The sequence below is a fragment of the Lepidochelys kempii genome, chromosome 14, assembly GCF_965140285.1.
Source record: "Lepidochelys kempii isolate rLepKem1 chromosome 14, rLepKem1.hap1, whole genome shotgun sequence".
Lineage (NCBI taxonomy): Eukaryota > Metazoa > Chordata > Testudines > Cheloniidae > Lepidochelys > Lepidochelys kempii.
The window spans coordinates 47,171,185-47,194,005 of NC_136393.1; the positions used below are offsets into that span (position 1 = coordinate 47,171,185).

Here is a 22,821-nt window from a genome sequence, read left to right on the forward strand (position 1 = left end):
CAGCGACTTCTTACCCCGAGCAGTTCCCCAGAGCTGCGAGGGGCCCCGGCTGCTGGCCCTGTGGCGTTCTGAGCACCAGTTGCTGGCTCTTCTTACCATTGTGCCTCATAGAGACTTCCGCTCTTGTCACTGTTACACGCGCCCAAGGAGCGAAGAGTTATCACCACCCAAATTACACTCAGGACTGTTTCAGAGTGGCAGCCGGGTTAGTGTCTGTCTTCGCAAAAAGAACAGGGGGACGTGTGGCACCTTAGAGACTGACCACTTTATTTGAGCGTGAGCTTCCGTGAGCTACAGCTCACTTCATCTCATTGCTCTCTCACTTAATTTTTGAGACATTTTCTTCAGCCTTTGTCATCGCTGTGAAAACTGAACTTGTCTCGTGTTGTTTTCAGTAGTTTTATAAGCAGTGAGAAAAAGGCCTCTGTCTGCATAATGGGGACACAAGACATGTTAGACACACCTGGATTACTCTTCGTGGGTTGATAATGTCAGATCCTTCTCATTCGCAGTGAGCTGAGCTGAGCTGTCTGTCTTCCCATCATCCACATTGCTGGGTCAATCATTTCTCACTGTTCAGTCTTTGTACCTCAGGTATTTCTGGTTGTTCTTGTAGGCTCTCATTGTCCACCTTTTCTTTCTTCCCCCCACTTTCTGGAAGGCTCTTTTGCTCTGACCTGGGTCAAACAGCACCCACTGTATAGCGGTATCCCTGTCGTTCAGAGGCACAGTGCCTGGGATAATCTTTACGTGTTTGTGCATTCCTTTAATAAGCCGCTAACATTGTCTGGCCCCATCCAACAGAGCACATTTTAAATACAGGAACATGCTCAATATTTCTAGCCTCACATACAAACGTTACATGCATACAGGTTGGCTAAACAGAGGCAATAGGTCTTAAGTTTTGCAATGATACCCCACATCAACCATCTGGCATAAGGTATATATTAGCAAAGAATTTGATTAGTCTCTCAGGATAAGTAAATTGGCTATTAGCCAAGATAATCAGGGATGCAGGCCCATTCTCTGCATGACCCTAAACCGTCCTTTGACTACCAGATGCTGGGAGTGGACAATGGGCTTGACTGATCTGATCATTCCCTTAGAAGCACCTGGCATTGGCCACTGTCACAAGACAGGATACTAGATTAGGTGGACTATTGGTCTGACCACCAATATTTACAGCACTGGTGGATTGACTCAAAACAGAGTTTTCACACTAGGCCAGAAATTCAGTCAGAGTGGAAGTCAGATGATTGAACAGAATAAACATCTGCTCTAAAAACGAGAAGAAAAAATTAGAATGAAAAATTCAGGGAATCCCAGCAGCAGATAAGACAACTTGGGACACTGCTATGAGACTCGATGCATTCAGAAACAGTCATAAGGGATTCTTTGTGTCTGAGGGGATATCTGTACCATGTTTCATAGAATCATAGAATCATAGAATATCAGGGTTGGAAGGGACCCCAGAAGGTCATCTAGTCCAACCCCCTGCTCAAAGCAGGACCAATTCCCAGTTAAATCATCCCAGCCAGGGCTTTGTCAAGCCTGACCTTAAAAACCTCTAAGGAAGGAGATTCTACCACCTCCCTAGGTAACGCATTCCAGTGTTTCACCACCCTCTTAGTGAAAAAGTTTTTCCTAATATCCAATCTAAACCTCCCCCACTGCAACTTGAGACCATTACTCCTCGTTCTGTCATCTGCTACCATTGAGAACAGTCTAGAGCCATCCTCTTTGGAACCCCCTTTCAGGTAGTTGAAAGCAGCTATCAAATCCCCCCTCATTCTTCTCTTCTGCAGGCTAAACAATCCCAGCTCCCTCAGCCTCTCCTCATAACTCATGTGTTCCAGTCCCCTAATCATTTTTGTTGCCCTTCGCTGGACTCTCTCCAATTTATCCACATCCTTCTTGAAGTGTGGGGCCCAAAACTGGACACAGTACTCCAGATGAGGCCTCACCAATGTCGAATAGAGGGGAACGATCACGTCCCTCGATCTGCTCGCTATGCCCCTACTTATACAGTCTCAGGGATTATCTACACTGGCAAGTTAAAGAGCTCTAAGTTGCTGGCTCAGTGGCGTGAAAAATCACCCCCTCCCCCTCGCCGAGCGCAGCATGTTTGAGTGCTTTAAAGCGGTAGTGTGGACAGGCTTGGCTCCCAGTGCTCGGACCTAATCCCCTCGTCGAGGTGGATTCCCAGGAGCACTGGCACCTGCGACAGGGCTTTGAAATTTGCAGTGTAGACAGAGCCTCAGTAGGTTACATCAGACAAAGAGGAGATGTATTGACTAGGCATGGGGATGCCTGTGCCTTTATGAACTCAGTCCTGTGCCTTTGAGAACCCAGTCCTGGGAAGCCGATGCTGAGAGGTTCTGCCTGGGAGAGGGGAAATAAAAAAGCCTCTCGCCCCCCCAAGAAACTATTTTGCAAGCCCTGGTGTCTCAGTCCCACTGGGGTAACTGCTACCCCCTGTGCCCCTGCCTGTGCTGGGTTTTGCCCTCTGACACCCTCTGCCAGCGTCTCGTTCCTGGGCTTAACTCTGCCTCCTCCCCCCACCCCTGATTTTCCCTTTAGCCCCTCTCCTCATGCTGCCTCCAGCTGCTTGATCCCCCTGACCATTCAATTTCTGCCCCCTGCTCAGACCCTGGCCACCCCCCTGTTCCAATTCACCCCCTTGGCAACTTTTTAACCCCTGTCAAAAGCCGTCCGCAGAATCTTACGGCTAAGAAGGGCAGGGTGAAGGGCAGCGGCTTCAGCAGATGTACGGCTCAGTACCCGGTAAGTAGCACATTTCTATGCAGAGCAATTTACTACACTACACCTGGCGCACCCGACTGGCTGGACAGAGCTCGGGGAGGGGGCGAGCTGCTGGCCCCAGCCCAAGTTCACTCATCAGACACAAGGGCAAACTTTTCTTAAAGGAGCCACATCCTTTTGTTTGTCCCTCTGCCCAGCACTAAAGGGGTCTGCAGCTGGTTTCTCCTGGCTGAAGCGGGAGCACAGGTCCTGGGGAGAACCCACGGTGGGCTGAAGATGGCTGGCTCGGTCCTTGAGAAATCCCCCGGCCCGTACTCCCCCCAGCAGCCCCCTGGGGCCAGCCCAGAAGCTGCCTGCCCATCTCCCCGCAGCCCCCTGCCGAGAGGCTGCCCACCCCATCTCCCCACCCCTCCTCGCCTGGAGTGGCGCGGTGCGAGGCCAGGGCCGGCTGGCAGGGAGCCTGCCCTGGCCCCAGTGCGTGCTGCTGCCACCCCAGAGCCGCTTTAGGTAAGTGGTGCTTGGCCGAAGCCCAAACCTCTCCTGCACCCCAACCCCCTGCCCTAAGCCCACTGCTGCACCCCTCCTCTACCCCAACCCCTTTCCTGAGCAGCCTCATACACTCCACACACCTCCTCTGCCGCAATCCCTTCCCCCAAGCCTGTTCCTGCACTCCTAATCCTTTCCCACACCCCACACTTCCTCCCAGCCCTCTGCCCCACATAGAATTTCCCTGCCCAGATGTGGCCCTCAGCCCAAAAAGTTTGCCCACCCCTGCTTTGAGCCTCGGAGTACTTCCATTGACTCTTGAGTCACCATCAACACTTGATTTGGTTGGGTTCCTGCCAGGTGTTTTGTAGGATAAAGACCTTATTTGTAAGCTCTTTGAAGTAGGGATCTGCCTGCAAACTCCAAGCCATGTGTTAATGTGCCCCAGGGCTTGTAAAAATGGTTTTGAGTTGGTGACACACGCGCACAATGTGAAACCAGGAGACCGTGAACTTTTCCTGTTTCTCCAGGGCTCTGTTGCAGTTGCACCGCGTGGGTCCTCAACACTCATTTAAAATCCCCCAAACCAACCACTGGATGTTTCCCTTCCTTTCATATTCTCAGTGTTGTCACTTGTTTGTTTGTGAGTTTGTTTTGCCGTTTGTGTCGCTTTATTACTTGTTACTCTGCTATGTGTGTAAAACATTAGTCAAATTTGGAGTGGACATCACAGAGAAATTGTATAAGCCTGAGTGAATGCCTCTTACAATCTTTTCAGATACCTGAAAGGACAGTATTAATATTTACAAGGAGAGCATGACTATTTCTAGTTGACTCACAGATTTGTTTCGCATCTTAAGACTGCACGATGTGTGCAGATAATATGTATGCAAGAGGGTTAGCTTTACAATAGTTAGCTAATGGTACAAATGACTTTTGGAAAGATCATTAAGTGGTCGGCTGAGTCCCTCAGCAATTTTCAAGTGGTCCGCAGAAAGAAAAGTTTGAGAACCCCTGCTCTACGCTAAAGGTATGAATCTCCTCTCACACTGGTGAGAGTCAGGAGTGACTCCATAGAAGCCAAGGGAATCTGTAAACTGGGGGGAGAGCAGAATTCAGCCCTAAATACTTCGAGGAGCTTCACAGACACTCAGTGTAAAGCAAAGACACACTAGGATGCTCCTTGGCTGGGATGCAGGGGGAAGAAGTAAATTCATTCACATCTCCTTTCCTTCCTGGCCCAGAGAGAAAAGGCCCCATACCTTGTTCCCCACCTTCATGAGCCAGCTAGCCCGCAACCCTGGTGCTAGATTGGAGCCAGTGTCCCAGTAGGGTAAAGCCCCTTATCCCATTTCTGAACCCCTGAGCCAGCCAGCCAGCCCCCTTCCCTGGGGTCGGATCAGAGCCGGCACGCTCTCTATGGAAAGGCCCCAAATCCATTCCCCGCCCCTCTGGGCCAGCCGGTCCCCCAACCCTGAGGGTGAATTGGAGTCAACACTCCTGAGACGGAAAGGCCCCATATCCGATTTCCCCCCCGCCCCACCAACCTCTTGTTTGGCTTCTGGGACCTACGACATGATTCCCTGACTGCTACAGGGTGTGTTTTCTCTGTCTCCTGAAATAACTCTGTCAAGGTTCCTCCCCCATGCTGAACTCTAGGGTACAGATGTGGGGACCTGCATGAAAACCTCCTAAGCTTACTTTCACCAGCTTAGGTTAAAACTTCCCCAAGGTACAAATTAATTTTATCCTTTGACCCTGGATCTCCACTGCCACCACCAAACTCTAACTGGGTTTACTGGGAAATGTAGTTTGGACATGTCTTTCCCCCCAAAATCCTCCCAACCCTTGTACCCCACTTCCTGGGGAAGGTTTGGTAAAAATCCTCACCAATTTGCATAAGTGACCACAGACGCAAACCCTTGGATCTGAGAACAATGAAAAAGCATTCAGTTTTCTTACAAGAAGACTTTTAATAGAAGTAAAGGAATCATCTCTGTAAAATCAGGATGGTAGATACCTTACAGGGTAATTAGATTCAAAACATAGAGAATCCCTGTAGGCAAAACCTTAAGTTACCAAAAAGGTAGACAGACAGGAATAGTCATTCTATTCAGCACAGTTCTTTTCTCAGCCATTTAAAGAAATCATAATCTAACAGATACCTAGCTAGATTACTTACTAAAAGTTCTAAGACTCCATTCCTGTTCTATCCCTGCCAAAAGCAGCATACCGACATCCACAGACCCTTTGTTTCTCTCCCTCCTCCCAGCTTTTGAAAGTATCTTGTCCCCTCATTGGTCATTTTGGTCAGGTGCCAGCGAGGTTACCTTTAGCTTCTTAACCCTTTCCAGGTGAGAGGAGTTTTCCTCTGGCCAGGAGGGATTTTAAAGGGGTTTACCCTTCCCTTTATATTTATGACAAATTCATTTCACACTGATCACACCTTGTGCTGGGCTTTGGCCATCCCAGCTCTGAGACTACATCCCTGGGCACCAAGACTGCTACTGACCATTGCTTTGTGCCGGTTAGTATCTCAGTGAGGAACTGGGGTGCAGGAGTGGGTGAAGAGAGCTCAGAGACAGTCACCCTAACAAAACGAAGCCAATCTTCACTTTAAACCTCACTTTTCACGGGAAGAGGATGCCGGACAGGAATTCGTGTCTGACATTACGGGGAGAAGCAGGGCTTGCAGCTGAGACTCGCACGGTGTCTAGAAATGATAAAATTGCTACTTCTGTTGACTTTCGCAGGTGAGTCAAGGGACCTGCTCATTCAGGGAGGGGGGTTAAATGCAGAGAAATGGTCAGTTTGTGCAACCCCTTACGGCTTTTCTGGGGGAGCCCTAGGTGCCTTTCTTATGAGGGGCTGGATCCACAAAAGCCAGTGTGCTGGATGGAGAGCTGCCGGAGCCAGCCAGTCGGAACAGCTAAGGACAGGGGTGGCCCAAGCCTTCTGCCACAAAGGGACTTAGGTGCCTCCTGTTGGTTGTTGTCAGTTGGGCGCCTATGCCTGGTCAGCCCTGCTCACCTAACTCCACCGGAGGTGGAACCCTTGTTCTATGCCCGAGTTCAGTGGTTTGAGCACTGAGTCAGCAAGTGGAAGACCTGACTTCAAATCCCATCTCTATCTGATAGGAGCAGCGAGGGGCACCCAGGTCTCTTGCATCCCAGTTGGGTGCCCTGGGTGAGGCAGTCTCAATTGCCCCTGCTGGCGCTGTTCCACTTTGCATAAATCATTAAACATTAATTGCACCCAGGAGCGTGATGCTGCAGGCTGGTGGTCAGGGCACCCTCCTGGGAGATCAGGGTTCAAATTCCCAGTTCCAATGATTTAACAAAACTGGAGCAGCTTCAAGAGGAGAGATGGAGAGAGACCCACAGCAGAAGATCCCGTGACAATGATTTACAAGCTTTCAGTAGAGATCTCACTGCTATGCTTCCTGGATAAATGTCATAAAATCAGTGTATTCGGTGTGGTGAGTTTGTCAGGTCTGAGACAGGAGTTGCTTGTAAACAAGTGACTCCTTTGCCAATTGGCACCAACGAGCTTCTGTCACGCACGCATTGAGCTCTACAGTCCCACTCTCATAGAACAGAAAGGCGAGCACAAAAAATAGGGAAAGGAACAATAAGATACTAAAATGACAATGGTCATTCCTTTTCTGGAGTAGAAACCAAGAACTGAGTGTGTACTCTTTTCACCCCAGTTCTTTCCAAATCCTTGGCCTTGGTTAGGGTAAATTTACACTTCTCTGAAGTAGAATCCTTCACAAAACCACTCAGAATATCAACAGTGTTAGTGAGGAATGGCTCCCCAAAACATGCCCAGCTTTTCTTTAATTTGGTGGCACAGTTTCAGGCTACGGCTGGATCAGAATCTCCGTTAGTTACCAGAGCTGGAGATTCTATTAAAAAATAGCCATTTTTCTGCAGCTATTAGATTGCCAACACTGATTTTATACACATTTTAGCACATACAAAGGATAAATTCAACAAAAAACCCAAAAAACAGGTGACATCTGATTATTCAGAATCAGGACAAGAAATTCTCCCAGCACATTCTCCTCTGATCCATTCAAACATACTTCACTCAGCGCTGTCTCAAGAGTCAGTTATGTTATTTTCAATATTTTCAGTATACTAGGATCTGAATAATGGGGGGGAGGGTCCGAAATGACACTTTTTTTTTCCAGCCCCTGCTTCTCTTCATTTACATATCATTTGAAAACTTCCCAACATAACTGCTCTTCAGCAAAATCCAGAGCAACATGAGAACAACTGGCAATGATCCAATCTGTATCATTGGTGACTAATAACTACTTTGCAATAGGAGGAATGGTATAAATGTGATGTTCCCGCTTCGTGACAGGAAGCGATCACTCAAATTACTCATGGGACAATAAAAAGGAGAAATAGGTCCATCTCAAGAAGGCGAACTGCAAAAGGCAAAAAATGGGGCACTCATCTGGATAAGCTGAAGGATAATGGTGCAGCAAACAGAATTCCAAGTTACTATGTAGAAATCAGGAAAAGAAAAAAAGTATTGATAGCCCTAGAGGTTTTTATGGTGTTGATCTCCCTTGCAGATTCTCTGATCGCTAACATGGGCTGAGTGCCAAGAAAAGGTATTCCCACACTCACTGCATTCGGAGGGCCTCTCCTTTGTGTGAATTCTCTTATGACTAGAAAGGGCTGAGCTGGTAGAGAAGGTTTTCCCACACTCACTGCATTTGTAGGGCCTTTCCCCGTGTGGATTCTCTGATGATTAGAAAGTTCTGATGTTTGAGTCAAGCTTTTCCCATACTCACGGCATTCCCATGCCCTGTCAAGGTTCCTTCCCCACTCTGGACTCTAGGGTACAGATGTGGGGACCTGCATGAAAACCCCCGAAGCTTATTTTTACCAGCTTAGGTTAAAACTTCCCCAAGGTAAAAACTAGTTTACCTTTTGCCCTTGGACTTCATTGCTGCCACCACCAAGCATTTAACAAATATGTAACAGGGAAAGAGCCCGCTTGGAAACGTCTTTCCCCCAAAAGTCCTCCCCAAACCCTACACCCCCTTTCCTGGGGAAGGCTTGATAAAAATCCAACCAATTTGCAAAGGAGAACACAGACCCAAACCCTTGGATCTTAAGAACAATGAAAAAGCAAGCAGGTTCTTAAAAGAAGAATTTTAATTGAAGGAAAAAAGTAAAAGAATCACCTCTGTAAAATCAGGATGGTAAATACCTTACAGGGTAATCAGATTTAACAACAACAAAACCTTAAGTTACAAAAAGACACAAAAACAGGAATCTACATTCCATTCAGCACAGCTTATTTTATCAGCCATTTCAACTAAATAGAATCTAACGCATATCTAGTTAGCTTACTTACTAAGTTCTAAGACTCCATTCCTTTTCTCTTCCCGGCAAAAGCATCACATAGACAGAGCCTTGGTTTCTTCCCCCTGCAGGTTTGAAAGTATCTTGTCTCCTCATTGGTCATTTTGGTCAGATGCCAGCGAGGTTATCCTAGCTTCTTAACCCTTTACAGGTGAAAAGGTTTTTCCTCTGGCAGGGAGGCACTTTAAAGGTGTTTACCCTTCCCTTTATATTTATGACAGGGCCTCTCCCCTGTGTGGATTCTCTGATGGTGAAAAAGGCTTGATCTTTGAGTGAAGCTTTTCCCACACTCACTGCATTCGTAGGGCCTTTCCCCTGTGTGGATTCTGTGATGATTAGAAAGGCCTGAGCTTCTAATGAAGCTTTTCCCACACTCACCGCATTCATAGGGCCTCTCCCCTGTGTGGATTCTCTGATGATTAGAAAGGGCTAAGCTGCTAGTGAATCTTTTCCCACACTCACTGCATTGATAGGGCCTCTCCCCTGTGTGGATTCTCTGATGATTAGAAAGGGCTGAGCTTGTAGTGAATCTTTTCCCACACTCACTGCATTTGTAGGGCCTCTCCCCTGTGTGGATTCTGTGATGATCAACAAGGCCTGATCTTTGAATGAACCTTTTCCCACATTCACTGCATTGATAGGGCCGCTCTCCTGTGTGGATTCTCCGATGCAGAAAAAGGCCTGAGCTTTTACTGAAGCTTTTCCCACACTCACTGCATTCGTAGGGCCTCTCCCCTGTGTGGATTCTCTGATGACAAGAAAGGGATGAGCTCCAAATGAAGGTTTTCCCACACTCACGGCATTCATAAGGCCTCTCCCCTGTGTGGATTCTCTGATGATTAGAAAGGGCTGAGCTGCAAGTGAAGGTTTTCCCACACTCACTGCATTCAAAGGGCCTCTCCCCTGTGTGGATTCTCTGATGATTAGAAAGGGCTGAGCTGCAAGTGAAGGTTTTCCCACACTCACTGCATTCAAAGGGCCTCTCCCCTGTGTGGATACTCTGATGTTGAAAAAGCTGTGACCTCTGTATGAAGCTTTTCCCACACTCACTGCATTCGTAGGGCCTCTCCCCGGTGTGGATTCTCTGATGACTAGAAAGGGCTGAGCTCCTAATGAAGGTTTTCCCACACTCACTGCATTCATAGGGCTTCTCCCCTGTGTGGATTCTCTGATGATTAGAAAGGGCTGAGCTGCAAGTGAAGCTTTTCCCACACTCACTGCATTCATAGGGTCTCTCCCCTGTGTGTATTCTCTGATGATTAGAAAGGGCTGAGCTGCAAGTGAAGCTTTTCCCACACTCACTGCATTCAAAGGGCCTCTCCCCTGTGTGGATTCTCTGATGACTAGAAAGGGCTGAGCTGCAAGTGAAGGTTTTCCCACACTCACTGCATTCATAGGGCCTCTCCCCTGTGTGGATTCTCTGATGACAAGAAAGGGATGAGCTCCAAATGAAGGTTTTCCCACACTCACTGCATTCATAGGGCCTCTCCCCTGTGTGGATTCTCTGATGACTAGAAAGGGCTGAGCTGCAAGTGAAGGTTTTCCCACACTCACTGCATTCAAAGGGCCTCTCCCCTGTGTGGATTCTCTGATGATAAGAAAGGGCTGAGCTGCAAGTGAAGCTTTTCCCACACTCACTGCATTCGTAGGGCCTCTCTCCTGTGTGGATTCTCTGATGAGAAGAAAGGGATGAGCTCCAAATGAAGGTTTTCCCACACTCACGGCATTCGTAGGGCCTCTCCCCTGTGTGGATTCTCTGATGATTAGAAAGGGCTGAGCTGCAAGTGAAGCTTTTCCCACACTCACTGCATGTATTTTTCCTCCTTCTCCTGAGGATTTCCTGCTGGGTTGTGGTTTCCTTGAGGCCCTGCTGAGTTCCCCGACAGGAAATAAATTTACCCATTTTCTCCAATGGATGGTTTCCCTGCTCTCTTTCTGGTCTGTGATGAATCGCAAAGGATTTTCCCTGCTCATGACTCCTGGACACATTCCTTTTCCATCTTTGCAATAATTCTCTGTGTTTATCCACTTGTTCAACATTTTCCTGCTGAGAATTCTGCTCCTCCTTCTCACAAAGCATTGCCTCACCTGCTGTCATAGAGACAGAAACGTCAAACAGGGATGGAAAGGGGAAGACCAAAGGAAAACAAGTGCTGGAGAGGGGTCAAATAAAAATCATAGAATCATAGAATATCAGGGTTGGAACGGACCCCAGAAGGTCATCTAGTCCAACCCCCTGCTCGAAGCTGGACCAATTCCCAGTTAAATCATCCCAGCCAGGGTTTTGTCAAGCCTGACCTTAAAAACCTCTAAGGAAGGAGATTCTACCACCTCCCTAGGTAACGCATTCCAGTGTTTCACCACCCTCTTAGTGAAAAAGTTTTTCCTAATATCCAATCTAAACCTCCCCTGAACTTCAGGTCCTGAACTCCCCCAAACTCTTCCACCAAATAGGAGAGAGGAGGAGGATCAATTCAGCCTTCACATCCCATCCAAATTCACAGGGGGAACGGAGGAAACTTCTGCCTGGTGTCTGCTAGGATCTATAGGAAGCCATGAGCTATATTTACCCTGAGGATACGACCCCTGCTAGAGACAATAATGAACTGAGAGACCTCCCAAGACTTTGTAGGATATCCCAGAGGTTTCCTTCAGGCACTTATAGATTCTGAGTTGGTTTAACGTTTCCTCACCTGTGCAGAGAGCTCTCAGGATCTCTCTTTCCTCTGGGACCCATGGCTCTTCCCCTTGTTCCAGCTGGGAGATCACATCAGGTTTGGAAACTGGAAACCCTGCTCAGATGAAAGGAAACAAAGGACTTCAGTTGATGTCACAAGACTGTCATAAATAAATATTCTATTAATTTAACTACACTGCTTAGTGTGAGGTGGTGTGCCTGGGGCAGTCCCTCACTGAAAAGGCCAAGGTCAGGGCAGGATGAAAAAGGGATAGCATATCCTCCCCAAACTGGTGGTTAACGCTGAAGTTAAGCTCACCGACCAGTCACAAACTGCTTCTCATCACCCACACTTGTTACCAAGAAGCTGAAAAAAGAAACCACGCAGCCCCCTTTATTGCATTCCAGTTCTCTGACTCCCAGTCAGCAGCTAAGTCCATTGCAGTGAGAAGTTAGTTAGTGAGTTAGTGACTTCAAACACATCCACAGCTTCAGATTCAGATAATAATCCACATTCAGACTTCCATCTGAAACACATCCACAGCTTGGATGGGTCATTCAGTCCTTTGTTCATTGCTTCAGTTTGTAGAGAAGTTGCTCCAGAGGTAGGAAGAGGGATTGAAGACAAAAGGGAGATGATGCAGCTACCCTTTATATGCCTTTTGCCATGTGGCTTGTACTTCCTGTGCCCCAAACACAAGTTTCACAGCACATGGCATGGAAAAGTCTTGGAGTTCTCAGTACACAGGCGCACCTTTGCATGTCTTGCTGACTCAATAGGTGTATCCCCTTGGTCCTTTCCATGGGCTCATTGTACAGCTGATGACCCTGGATGGGCCATCGAATAGGCTAGGTAGTGCTGATGCCAATATGTCTGGGGGTGTCACCCAGAAACACTACACAAGTCTGGAAATACAAATATACCCTACATCTCTATATCTCACAATAGAAAGGTGATACAAACTAGAAACAAAATCATCATACTAGGAAAATCATAACATTTTCACTGACAGCTTACATGGCACATCTAGCATGACTCATTGCAATTTTATCATATTGGTATTAATAATAAAATAATAATAATAATATAAACAGTCTCACAATTCCACATAGTGTCACACTTAGTAAACCAGTGAATTCCCAGGACCAGCTCCTCAGGTCCTTTAAGATGCCAAATACCCACATATCTGCTGGGAACATACCACAGACAGACATTGTGTCAGTCTGTACCCCTATGTTCACTCTTCCGGAAAATTATGATCAATTTGGGACATAGTATGGCTTGTGAGATATCATTTGAAATCATATAATCTACTGAATATTATCCTCCTGTTAAAATGTGGAGCAACACTGTAAGTAAAGTTATGAGATTTTCCTGTATGATATTACTGAAAAGGTATAATTTTGGGGAACACCCCCAGACCAGTTCCCTCAGAGGCAGCAAGGCAAACAGCTGGTCAAATAGCCATTCTCCGGAAGTGGGAAGGTGTGAAGAAGACATGTACATTCCTTCAAAGGGACCACTTGAAGCTCACATCGACCACAGACAGCTTGTCAGCATCACTCAGCTGAGAACTGAAGTTGTTTTTAGTACAAAGGACTGAACTCTAAAAAGAGGTGAGAAAAACGCTTGAGACTCTCTCTCGCCTCTTTCCCTCTGTTCATGACAACTCCTGAAGAACTGACCTTGGGTGGCAGGGGCGGGTTATGGGAGTCCTGGCAGAAAGGACAGACACCAGCCTGTCTCAACATATGGTGAGAGAAAACATTTGCTTTGAATCCGTTTTAGCTTGTTAAGTTAGATGTTTGTGTTTTATCTTGCATTTCTTTTGTAAACAATTCTGACTTTTAGGCCTCATTACCTGTAGTCACTTAAAATGTTTTTTTTTCAGTATTTAACAATTTGGTTTTATTGTTTTATCTAACCAGTGTGTTTGGATTAAAGTGTGTTGGAAACTCCATCTGGAATAACGAGGCTGGTGCATGTCATTTTCCACTGATGAAATGACAGACTTCGTATGAGTTTGCATTGTTCAGCAGTGTGCTGGACAGTGCAAGATGCACATTTCTGGGGGAAAGGGCAGGGATATTACTGAATGCAGGAGCTCAGCAGTACTAGATGTCAGGATAGCATGTATTGCAGCCCATTGGAAAACATAATCCCAACAATACATAGAAAATGATAGGGTATAAATTAGCTGTTTCCACTCAAGAGCGGGAGCTTGGAGTCCTTGTGGATAGTTCTCTGAAAACGTTCACTCAAGGTGCAGAGGCAGTCAAAAAGCAAACAGAATGTTGGGAATCATTAAGAAAGGGTTCGATAAGAAGACAGAAAATATCATATTGCTTCTCTATAAATCCATGGTACGCCCAGATCTTGAATACCGCATGCAAATGTGGTTGCCACATCTCAGAAAAGATATACTGGAATTGGAAGAGGTTCAGAAAAGGGAAAAAATATGATTAGGGGTATGGAAGAGCTTCCGTATGAGGAGAGAATAAAAAGACTGGGCCTTTTAAAAATAAAAAATAAAAATATTAAAAATATTTAAAAATAGCCAGAGCTTTGCGAACCAGCTGAGCGGCGGCGAACCAGCTGAGCAGCACACAGGAGCAGTTTGCCTGGGAGTTCGCCTGGAGTCAGCCCAGTGAGGCTTACATCTTGCCAACTTCTCTGAGGAAGCTCATAGTAGGAAGGTGATATGGAGGGGGGGTGGGGTTCAGCTGTTGTAACCTGCACTGGATGTGCCATGTTTGTCTTTCTTCCACAGGACAGAAGCAACTTTGTCTGTACAAAGTGCAAGCTGGTCTCCATATTGGAAGAGAAGATTGAAGGTCTGGAGCAACAGATAACGACCCTGCGTTGCATACGAGAAATGGAGGATTTTCTGGACAAAAGTCAGGACATGCTTCTACGGGCACAAAGCTCTAAAGATTTAGAGCACGTTGCACAGCGGAGCCAGGAGGCCAGTGAAGAAGCTTGGCAATATGTGACCTCCAGAAGAAGAAGGGGGAATGTCCGGGTTCCAGCAACGCGGACACAGGTAACTAACTGCTTTCATGTTCTCTCCACAGGTACCATTGCGGAGAGTGGACCAAATGATATGTCTGGGGGGAGAAAGCAGAAGGAGACTTCGCTGGTTGGAAGGCATGAGATGCACTGTCCTGAGATGGGGGGGTTCCACGACCACCACTCCCAAGAGAAGGAGGCGGGTGGTGGTGGTCGGGGACTCTCTCCTCCGGGGGACTGAGTCATCTATCTACCGCCCTGACCGGGAAAACCGAGAAGTCTGCTGCTTGCCGGGGGCTAAGATTCGCGATGTGACGGAGAGACTGCCGAGACTCATCAAGCCCTCGGATCGCTACTCCTTCCTGCTTCTCCACGTGGGCACCACTGATACTGCCAAGAATGACCTTGAGCGGATCACTGCGGACTACGTCGCTCTGGGAAGAAGGATAAAGGAGTTTGAGGTGCAAGTGGTGTTCTCGTCCATCCTCCCTGTGGAAGGAAAAGGCCTGGGTAGGGACCATCAAATCGTGGAAGTCAACGAATGGCTACGCAGGTGGTGTTGGAGAGAAGGCTTTGGATTCTTTGACCATGGGATGGTCTTCCATGAAGGAGGAGTGCTGGGCAGAGATGGGCTCCACCTAACGAAGAGAGGGAAGAGCATCTTTGCGAGCAGGCTGGCTAACCTAGTGAGGAGTGCTTTAAACTAGGTTCACCGGGGGAAGGAGACCAAAGCCCTGAGGTAAGTGGGAAAGCGGGATACCGGGAGGAAGCACAGGCAGGAATGTCTGTGAGGGGAGGGCTCCTGCCTCATACTGAGAATGAGGGGCGATCAGCAGGTTATCTCAAGTGCTTATATACGAATGCACAAAGCCTTGGAAACAAGCAGGGAGAACTGGAGGTCCTGGTGATGTCAAGGAATTATGACGTGATTGGAATAACAGAGACTTGGTGGGATAACTCACATGACTGGAGTACTGTCATGGATGGTTATAAACTGTTCAGGAAGGACAGGCAGGGCAGAAAAGGTGGGGGAGTAGCACTGTATGTAAGGGAGCAGTATGACTGCTCAGAGCTCCAGTACGAAACTGCAGAAAAACCTGAGTGTCTCTGGATTAAGTTTAGAAGTGAGAGCAACAAGAGTGATGTAGTGGTGGGAGTCTGCTATAGACCACCGGACCAGGTGGATGAGGCTTTCTTCTGGCAGCTCGCAGAAGCTACTAGATCGCGCACCCTGGTTCTCATGGGTGACTTTAATTTTCCTGATATCTGCTGGGAGAGCAATACAGCGGTGCATAGACAATCCAGGAAGTTTTTGGAAAGCGTAGGGGACAATTTCCTGGTGAAAGTGCTAGAGGAGCCAACTGGGGGGAGGTTTTCTTGACCTGCTGCTCACAAACTGGGAAGAATTAGTGGGGGAAGCAAAAGTGGATGGGAATCTGGGAGGCAGTGACCATGAGTTGGTTGAGTTCAGGATCCTGACACAGGGAAGAAAGGTAAGCAGCAGGATACGAACCCTGGACTTCAGGAAAGCAGACTTCGACTCCCTCAGGGAACAGATGGGTAGGATCCCCTGGGGGACTAACATGAAGGGGAAAGGAGTCCAGGAGAGCTGGCTGTATTTCAAGGAATCCCTGTTGAGGTTACAGGGACAAACCATCCCGATGTGTCGAAAGAATAGTAAATATGGCAGGCGACCAGCTTGGCTTAACGGTGAAATCCTAGCGGATCTTAAACATAAAAAAGAAGCTTACAAGAAGTGGAAGGTTGGACATATGACCAGGGAAGAGTATAAAAATATTGCTCGGGCATGTAGGAATGAAATCAAGAGGGCCAAATCGCACCTGGAGCTGCAGCTAGCAAGAGATGTCAAGAGTAACAAGAAGGGTTTCTTCAGGTATGTTGGCAACAAGAAGAAAGCCAAGGAAAGTGTGGGCCCCTTAATGAATGAGGGGAGGCAACCAAGTGACAGAGGATGTGGAAAAAGCTAATGTACTCAATGCTTTTTTTGCCTCTGTCTTCACGAACAAGGTCAGCTCCCAGACTGCTGCGCTGGGCATCACAACATGGGGAATAGATGGCCATCAGTGGAGAAACAACAGTGGAGAAAGAGGTGGTTAGGGACTATTTAGAAAAGCTGGACATGCACAAGTCCATGGGGCCGGACGAGTTGCATCCGAGAGTGCTAAAGGAATTGGCGGCTGTGATTGCAGAGCCATTGGCCATTATCTTTGAAAACTCGTGGCGAACGGGGGAAGTCCCGGATGACTGGAAAAAGGCTAATGTAGTGCCAATCTTTAAAAAAGGGAAGAAGGAGGATCCTGGGAACTACAGGCCAGTCAGCCTCACCTCAGTCCCCAGAAAAATCATGGAGCAGGTCCTCAAAGAATCAATCCTGAAGCACTTAGACAAGAGGAAAGTGATCAGGAACAGTCAGCATGGATTCACCAAGGGAAGGTCATGCCTGACTAATCTAATCACCTTCTATGATGAGATTACTGGTTCTGTGGATGAAGGGAAAGCAGTGGATGTATTGTTTCTTGACTTTAGCAAAGCTTTTGACACGGTTTCCCACAGTATTCTTGTGAGCAAGTTAAAGAAGTATGGGCTGGATGAATGCACTATAAGGTGGGTAGAAAGTTGGCTAGATTGCTGGGCTCAACGGGTAGTGATCAATGGCTCCATGTCTAGTTGGCAGCCGGTGTCAAGTGGAGTGCTCCAGCGGTCGGTCCTGGGGCCGGTTTTGTTCAATATCTTCATAAATGATCTGGAGGATGGTGTGGATTGCACTCTCAGCAAATTTGCGGATGATACTAAACTGGGAGGAGTGGTAGATACGCTGGAGGGGAGGGATAGGATACAGAGGGACCTAGACAAATTGTAGGATAGGGCCAAAAGAAATCTGATGAGGTTCAATAAGGATAAGTGCAGAGTCCTGCACTTAGGACGGAAGAACCCAATGCACAGCTACAGACTAGGGACCGAATGGCTAGGCAGCAGTTCTGCGGAAAAGGACCTAGGGGTGACAGTGGACGAGAAGCTGGATATGAGTCAGCAATGTGCCCTTGTTGCCAAGAAGGCCAATGGCATTTTGGGATGTAGAAGTAGGGGCATAGCGAGCAGATCGAGGGACGTGATCGTCCTCCTCTGTTCGACATTGGTGAGGCCTCATCTGGAGTACTGTGTCCAGTTTTGGGCCCCACACTACAAGAAGGATGTGGATAAATTGGAGAGAGTCCAGCGAAGGGCAACAAAAATGATTAGGGGTCTGGAACACATGACTTATGAGGAGAGGCTGAGGGAACTGGGATTGTTTAGTCTGCAGAAGAGAACAATGAGGGAGGATTTGATAGCTGCTTTCAACTAACTGAGAGGTGGTTCCAGAGAGGATGGTTCTAGACTATTCTCAGTGGTAGAAGAGGAGAGGACAAGGAGTAATGGTCTCAAGATGCAGTGGGGGAGGTTTACGTTGGATATTAGGAAAAACTTTTTCACTAGGAGGGTGGTGAAACACTGGAATGCGTTACCTAGGGAGGTGGTAGAATCTCCTTCCTTAGAAGTTTTTAAGGTCAGGCTTGACAAAGCCCTGGCTGGGATGATTTAATTAGGGATTGGTCCTGCTTTGAGCAGGGGGTTGGACTAGATGACCTCCTGAGGTCCCTTCCAACCCTGATATTCTATGATTCTATGATTTTCAGCTTAGAAAAGAGACGAAAGGGGGATATGAGCGAGGTCTATAAAATCATGGCCACTCTCGAAAGACAGGACACTGGACTACATGGACTTTGGTCTGACCCAATGTGGCCACTCTTATGTACTAGGGAATCTAGTGAGCCCAGTGTAACGGGAGGGAGTAGAAAAATCCCTGGGTGTGGAGAACACTGGGAAATTAGAAGCTATAATTCAGGAGCAACAGATGCTAATTAGTTTAGAAAAGCAGAATGTGAAAAATAAGACTCAGGGTCATGTGACAATGAGGTAATCAAAAATCCAATGAGCCTGCAGAGAAGAGAGGTAGTGGCTATCACACGTGCGGATGGAGAAGCAAGACTCTCCATTTCTCAGGAAGTTTCACTACCAACATAAGCCATTTTCACACGCTGCAGTGCAATCCAGACCAGTGAGGATTTGTGTCATCTGCGTGTCTGTGTTATAAGTAACCCTGGACCAGCAGCTCTGACTCCAGCAGCCTGCTTGTTACACCCCAAGCACATTCTGGTCTAGGTGGAGTAGGCTCAGGGTTTCAGAGAAGGCCGGGGGTAGGAAGCTTCTGTTGGTTATGCTGGACCTAAGCCCCAGTTTTACTTGAGCAAAAAGAGATATCTGACACTGTGCGATACTGCTCCTGTGCTCTGTTCCCAAAGTGTTCTTCAGCAGGGGAAGGTCTCTGGTCGTGTGTGTGACTGGCAGATTGGGGTGATGCTGAAACAGGACAGAGCAGAGATGCCATTGGGGGGTGGCGTGAACCGTATCTCTTCATTTCCCCTTCCAAGAACTGAGGGGACGGGAATCCTTACCCTGCAAGGTCACATTCTTATAGTTCTCCTGCATGACATCTCTGTAGAGAGCTCTCTGAGCAGGATGCAGCAGAGCCCACTCTTCCTTGGTGAAATACATAGCCACCTCCTCGAAGGTCACCGGACCCTGAGAGAGCAAAAATCCAACACTCAGTACCTGCTGCCCCTCTCTTTGTGTGGGAGAGGAGCCAATCAAATGGAAGCTCTGGGTGGATCATGGTCAGAGTCCCACCCCCACCTCACTCAGAGCATCCTGGAACCACCAGGGTGAGGGGACGAAGACAGAGCCCCTCCTCTCTCCCACCAGATCCATCACACACCTACTAGCCACAGAGTGATACAGGAGATGGAGCCCCCAGCAGGATCCAGGGAGAGCTCCCTGGTAGGAAGTCCAACACGCTCCTCAATGCGAGGAGCTTCATATGAAGGGAGGGGAATCTCCCCTAAGCCTGACTGGTGGGTGCCCCCTTCATATCTCATGGCACCCGCTGGTTAGTTGGGTCAGGCTCCCGCACTATGAATCTGGTTAGTTTTCGTAGCCCCATATAGGTGGGTTATTTTCTGTTCAACGAATTAGAGCATTTCCACCTCCCAACCTCATGGGTCTGGTCCCAGAATCTAGGCCACTTTTTCAGTAACTCCCAGGAGGTTTGTCACCCCGTCCTCCTCCCTTTTTCCACCTTGTGAATTTCCTGTCCCGGCCCAACCTCCAAACCAGACTGCGCAAACCTTCTCGTCTCTGGTGTATTTTCTGTCCCCCTCCCTCCAGAAGAAACCCACCCAAAACTCCCCAATAATCCCTACCTGAGCTGGCTCCACTGCAGCCATTTCTCTTCCCCGTCCCATGGGAGGATGGGAGGAGCTGAGGTGGAGGATGGATGTCGTTTTGCAGCCTGGGAGGGTGAGAAGCGTAATTGTGGGGGTTTCAGAACAGGCTTTAATTAATTTCACATCAGAATTCCCCCAGGGCCCTTTCCCTGCAGACAGATATCCTAGATTCTGCCGTGCTGGAAAAATGCTTGATCTCTTTATTTCAGTGTAGACCTGGCCCCTCCTGCCAGGCTAAGAATCTGAGAAAAGGTGTAAATCTGAGATTTTCTTGGTATTTTATAATTAGAGAGACAGGGAAAATCTCAGGGCATAATCAGTTAGAAACAGACCACTGGAGAAAAAGTGGGGCAAACGTTTAGGGTATTTCATAACAATCTTTGAGATCTGCAAAGAATACATGTCACAAAGTAAGTAAATGATAACATGAGAGAAAAAGACCAAGATCAGAGGGAATTTTATATTGCTATGAAATAACTAGTTGGAAAAGGGGGACTGTTTGACTGGATTTTATATGACTGTGCAATACATAAACAGAAAGTGATGGCCCCCATTCACAGGGGCAGCAAGGAGCCCTTTGAGGAGGTGATTTAAGAGGGCAAAGGAGGAGGAGGAGCTGGAAGGCTTCCTGGGTGAGGGAAGGGGGCAGCAGTGGGGGATGGGCAGGTGAGGGTCAATGGATAGCTGGGGGCAACTGTGTTGGCAGTTTGGGGCCAGCAAGTGGGATTGGGAAACCGGGGTCTGGGCAGTCTCCACAGGGGACACGTGCTCCTCGCTTCCCCCACCCTGGCAGAGAAGAGGCGTCTCATCCCATCCCCACTCCAGGGGCAGCCATGTTTTGGGAATCGACTCAGGGAACAATTTCTCACCTAGACACAGACAAATCGCTGCAGATAAAATGGGTGGGAAAATCCCCCACACCGGAGATGTTAAATTGACATTTGAGAAAAGGGGAAGAACTGGAGAGAATTTGTATCAGGGTGTGAGCGGCACCAGCGGGGAAAGGATCCAATTCACTCACCTCCCGCCCCCCCTTCTCCCCCGGGGGTTTCCTGAGGCTGCACAGGGACCGTTCAAGGCCCCCCCCGGACCCCCCCCCCAGGAGCCCCCCCGGTCCCGGCGGCGCGGGGCAGGGCCTGGCTGCGGCTCCCCTGGGGCTGGGCAGCCCCGAGGCGTCTCCCAGGTGCGGCAGGACGCGGCCCCGCGGAGGAACGAGCTCCTGGCCGCAGCCTGGGGCCGGGCCGCCTCCGGGGGGGGCCGCTCGCTGCCCCCGTCCCCTCCCGGGCCTGCCCGGGCCCTGTTGCCGGCAGAGAGCGGTCCCCCAGCCCGGCCCCGCGGGGTCGGGGTCTCCCAGCCTCGCCCCTTAACCCGCTGCCCCGTCCAGACCCCGACTTGGGGATCGAGTTCTTGCGACGGGGCGCGAGCGGCGGAGGGGGCCAGGGAGCGGCTCAGGAATTGGGGGGCCCCGGGGGGGGGTCCGGGGGGGGTCTCCCTGGATGCGGATCGCTGGTGTCCGGAGAGGAAGCGGGCAGGACGGGAGAGGCTGGGTCCCCACGGGAGCGGTAAATCCGAGGGGATCTCAGCCCCCCCCCCCCGTTTCCCTCCCCGCTCCTCGGGGGTCCCCTGCTCTTCTTCTGCCCCGGCCGTGCCCGGGCTGCCCCGACATTTCCCCCCCCCCCCTGTCCCCAGGTCTCCCCCCTTCGCCCCCCGCCCGGGCTCACGTCCCCCCCGCCCGGCCAAAGGCAGGGACCGCGGGGGGGGGGGCTGGTCCCCTCCCCCCAAGGCAGAGCCGGGCCGGGGCGGGGGGCGTTGGGCTCCTGCTGGGAGAGCAGCTCCGAGCCCCCCCCCCCGGGGCTCGCTCCGGTACCTGGAGGCGGCAGCGGGGCGGGCAGGGCCCAGGCGCGGGGGGGCTAATGAAGCTCGCCCCGCCACAGACCCCCCCGCACACATCGGTCCCGCAGCGGCGGGCGAGCTCTGCCTCTGCGCATGCGGGACTCCCGCCCCGCCCCGCCCCCTCCATGTGCGCACGCCCAGAGCTCGAGCGGCACAACACGCTTCTGTGCCCTGGGATTGGCGCCGGCGGCCCCGCACGAGCTCGGCTCGTCCTCCCCAAGAACGTCACTTCCGCTCGCGGGAGTGTCAGGAACTCCATCTCCCAGCCTGCCCCGGGGGGTGCTTCCGCCTTCCCCAGCTCCGGTAAGGGAGGCTCCCGGGGAGCTCGTGCTCCCTGCCAGCTCGTGCTCAACATCGTGCAATAATATAATTGCTCTAGAGGTGGAGGCCCAAACAGCTTTACAAGCCGTGTAGAACCTACAGGAATAATTTCCCCCACCACTGAAATGCAGGCACCTCTGGAGTGAAATTCCACAGCTGTTAGCCCACCACGCTGCTGTGTGATGTCTCAGGGGAAGGGTGGAAGAAGAAGTCCACAATATTGCAGCTTCCCTTTTAGGGAAGCAAATTGCAGTCACACAGACTGGAACGTGGACAGTCTCAGATCCCCATTGTTCAAGAAGCGCTGTGGGATTTTTAATGACGGCAAACTGCCCTTGTTTTTTGTTCTCAGCGGAACCCTGCTACTAGCAGGGGTACAGCGACCCCTACTGCCAGGCTGTGACACTGAGATCTTTTCAGACTTTGCAAGTGGTCCTTTCCTTCTCAGTCACCAACCAGGATTATATATTTCAACAGTGAGTTTCTCTTGACAGGCTGGGTCTGTCTCTGTTCAGCTTTTGAAAGCTGACAAGGTCGAATCAAGAGACTCCCAGCCAGTGATTCCTGCATAGAGCCCAGAATTTGTGATTGCATTAGAGCAGAGCTTTAGTAAGACAGGAACGTCAGGTAAAGACTTCAAGTGAATTCTCTCCTCTCTGGCCCCCCACCCAGAGGTGCTGGAACAATTTACCAAACTGTAAACTCTGGATATAATGGAAACCACTTCAAGGCTGGGGGTGCTGAAGCACCCCCAGCACCCCTAGTTCCAGCACCTCTGCCCCCATCTCTGCCAACACCCTGCAGTCCTGACCTACAGTGTGCCTGGCTGTTTGGGCACTGACCCCTGAGAAAAGCCCTCCCTAGTATTTTGAGTCAGAAGGCTTTTTATATGGGTGTGGGGGGAACTGCAGCTATACTTAGAACTAGAGCTGCTATCCCTAG

General features: G+C 49.4%; 1 protein-coding gene across 3 annotated transcripts; it reads right to left on the reverse strand.

Annotated features, from left to right (window-relative positions):
- Positions 1-8,408: 8,408 nt before the first annotated feature.
- Positions 8,409-21,662, reverse strand: LOC144929324 (uncharacterized). 3 transcript variants are annotated; one of them, XM_078848578.1, is made up of 4 exons: positions 21,533-21,662; positions 19,642-19,730; positions 11,330-11,428; positions 8,409-10,724 (listed from the first exon to the last, which is right to left on the reverse strand). In XM_078848578.1, exons 1-4 carry the CDS (start codon positions 21,613-21,615, stop codon positions 8,821-8,823), a joined length of 2,175 nt encoding a protein of 724 aa, XP_078704704.1. In that variant the 5' UTR covers positions 21,616-21,662; the 3' UTR covers positions 8,409-8,820. The 3 variants fall into 3 exon arrangements, with proteins under 3 accessions (XP_078704704.1, XP_078704702.1, XP_078704703.1); XM_078848576.1 differs by having other exon boundaries at positions 8,409-10,727; XM_078848577.1 differs by lacking the exon at positions 21,533-21,662 and adding an exon at positions 18,838-18,964 and having other exon boundaries at positions 8,409-10,727; positions 19,642-19,726.
- Between the last annotated feature and the right edge of the window lie 1,159 nt (positions 21,663-22,821).

Excerpts from the sequence above, each read along its gene's own strand:
- LOC144929324 (XM_078848576.1), bottom strand. The coding sequence starts at position 21,615 with ATGTGTGCGGGGGGGTCTGTGGCGGGGCGAGCTTCATTAGCCCCCCCG. Across the intron at positions 19,731-21,532 it reads CGCCCCGCTGCCGCCTCCAG|GCTGCAAAACGACATCCATC; the intron begins GTACCGGAGCGA and ends TCACCCTCCCAG. Across the intron at positions 11,429-19,641 it reads CTGCAGTGGAGCCAGCTCAG|GGTTTCCAGTTTCCAAACCT; the intron begins GTAGGGATTATT and ends TCATCTGAGCAG.